The sequence below is a fragment of the Oryzias melastigma genome, linkage group LG19 (assembly GCF_002922805.2).
Source record: "Oryzias melastigma strain HK-1 linkage group LG19, ASM292280v2, whole genome shotgun sequence".
Classification (NCBI taxonomy): Eukaryota; Metazoa; Chordata; class Actinopteri; order Beloniformes; family Adrianichthyidae; genus Oryzias; species Oryzias melastigma.
The window spans coordinates 11,355,911-11,357,787 of NC_050530.1; the positions used below are offsets into that span (position 1 = coordinate 11,355,911).

General features: G+C 32.1%; 1 protein-coding gene across 15 annotated transcripts in view; it reads right to left on the minus strand.

The window, feature by feature from the left end:
- LOC112154175 (calcium-activated potassium channel subunit alpha-1) overlaps positions 1-1,877 on the minus strand; it is an 82,892-nt gene that overhangs the window by 40,907 nt on the left and 40,108 nt on the right. The window contains exon 1 of one of the 15 annotated variants that reach the window (XM_036216988.1): positions 488-766. The exons of the other annotated variants lie outside the window; for them this stretch is intronic. Within the exon in view, the coding sequence (XP_036072881.1) occupies positions 488-534 (47 nt within the window). The 5' untranslated portion in view covers positions 535-766. Of the gene's footprint in view, positions 1-487; positions 767-1,877 lie in introns of those variants that run through there. 15 annotated transcript variants of the gene reach the window in all.

Consider the following 1,877-nt stretch of genomic DNA (forward strand, 5'->3'; position numbering starts at 1 on the left):
AAAAAACACATAAAATGCATTTAACAATAAAAAAACAAATCATAAAAGATGCATTGTTCTTCTCCTGAAAATGCATTTTTAGGATTTCCAAAAGAAGAGAAACACAAGTATTTCAAAAAGTGCAAAAAGTAGTATTTTCCATTTAAATATACATATATATTTCTGATGATAAGGAGCATGCATCTTTGTTGTAACACAAGCAAAAACTTGTGGTAATACCTTATTAACCCTTAAATAACTGCAAAACAGTTGGTCCGATGACTGTGATCTGTTCCAAGTGCAATGCTTGATGGGTAAAAAGAAATGGTGCTGCTTTCCTCTCAGTCTTGCATTACCCATCTTGGGGACAACATTGCAAGTAAATGTCAAGGGATGGAAATGCAGAGCCAAAGCAGTAGTTTAAGGGTTAAATGCATGCAGGGGGTCATGTCTTCTTTCATGAGGTCAGGCAGCCATAGCAAGTGCTAGCAATGTAGTGAAGGCTCACCCTCCAAAAGCTCGTGTGTGGCCCGGAGAATTCAAATAAAGAGACATAATTAACCAGGTAATATGAGAATGTTAGTCGAGTGTATGAATATTAATGACCTGGAAGTTAAAAATATCTTCTGGAGTTATTACTCACACCTGAGACGAAAATACGCGCCAACTGCACACTCAGGATTTAACAAGACGTGGAGAAAAAAAACACTAAATCCTTTGAATAAATAGCTGCATCCAAACACAACAGGATTATTTACAACAGGGACAATGATGGTTAGTGGTGTTAAGAACGGAAGGATGACGTGTTAAACCTGCACAATAGTCAGTCAAACTCCACCTACAATAAAGAAATGTTTCCTTTTTTTTTAAATTATGTTTAAAAAAATACATTTTTTTGTTTAAAAATGCTAGAATTCCAAACAAAAGGCTGTAAATACCTGGAAGTTGTTTTTTTTTCTTTATTGTTTTAAAAGGAAAGTAATCCAAATTGTCCTCATTTATGCTGATGACACAATTATATCTTTCTTTTTGACCACAATAGCTCAATTAGCTCAAAAAATAGACATTAAGAGTTTTTGACTTTAAATTAAATTATTTTAAACCCCAAATGATACTATTTTTAGTCTGATTTATTAGTTGACAAATGTTAAGATTTCTAAAATCTATTTGAAAATTCATTGTCTTAGCCCAGAGGTCTGCAACCTGCGGCTCCAGAGACACTTTTATCTCTGCTTGGTGGTTCTCTGTCTGAAGAAAAATAAAAAAGTAATTTTCAAAAATTTGGAGATTAGCTATTATTTTAGCAACATGTTAACACTTTTGGCTTATTTGTTATCTATTGGAGCTTTTAGGCTAATTTAGAGTTTAACTTTTATTTTAGCATCATGCTAACATTTTTGAATGATTTAATTTATCGAGGAATTTTATGCTAATTTGGAGTTTAGCTAGTAATTAGGCAACAAGCTAGCTTTTTCGCTAATTTGGCCACTACTAAAGACACTAAAAGTAAAAGGTAAAAATATATTTTTTTAAAAATCCCATTTTGAGAAATGATAGTTTGTTTTATATTTTTGCTTGTGCCAAAAAATTGACATAATTCATATTTATTAAAAAATAAGATAGTCATGAAGGCAAATCCAAATTTCTTAAAGGCTAAAGTAAGACTATGTGGGCCCTTCTAGGTTTTGATCAGTAGAAAAAGAGCCCAAATGTCTCTTTTACTGTTAAAGGTTGCCGACTCCTGTCTTAGCCACTGATAAATAATTACATATTTAGCTTGCTTTAAAACTCTTCTATGAACACAATTCCATAAGTGTAATTCGGGATTCTTCTGTCTGATCTGCATTAACATTTTTAGTATGAGTTTTTATTCTACTTCATTTTTTTTGCAGCAATAT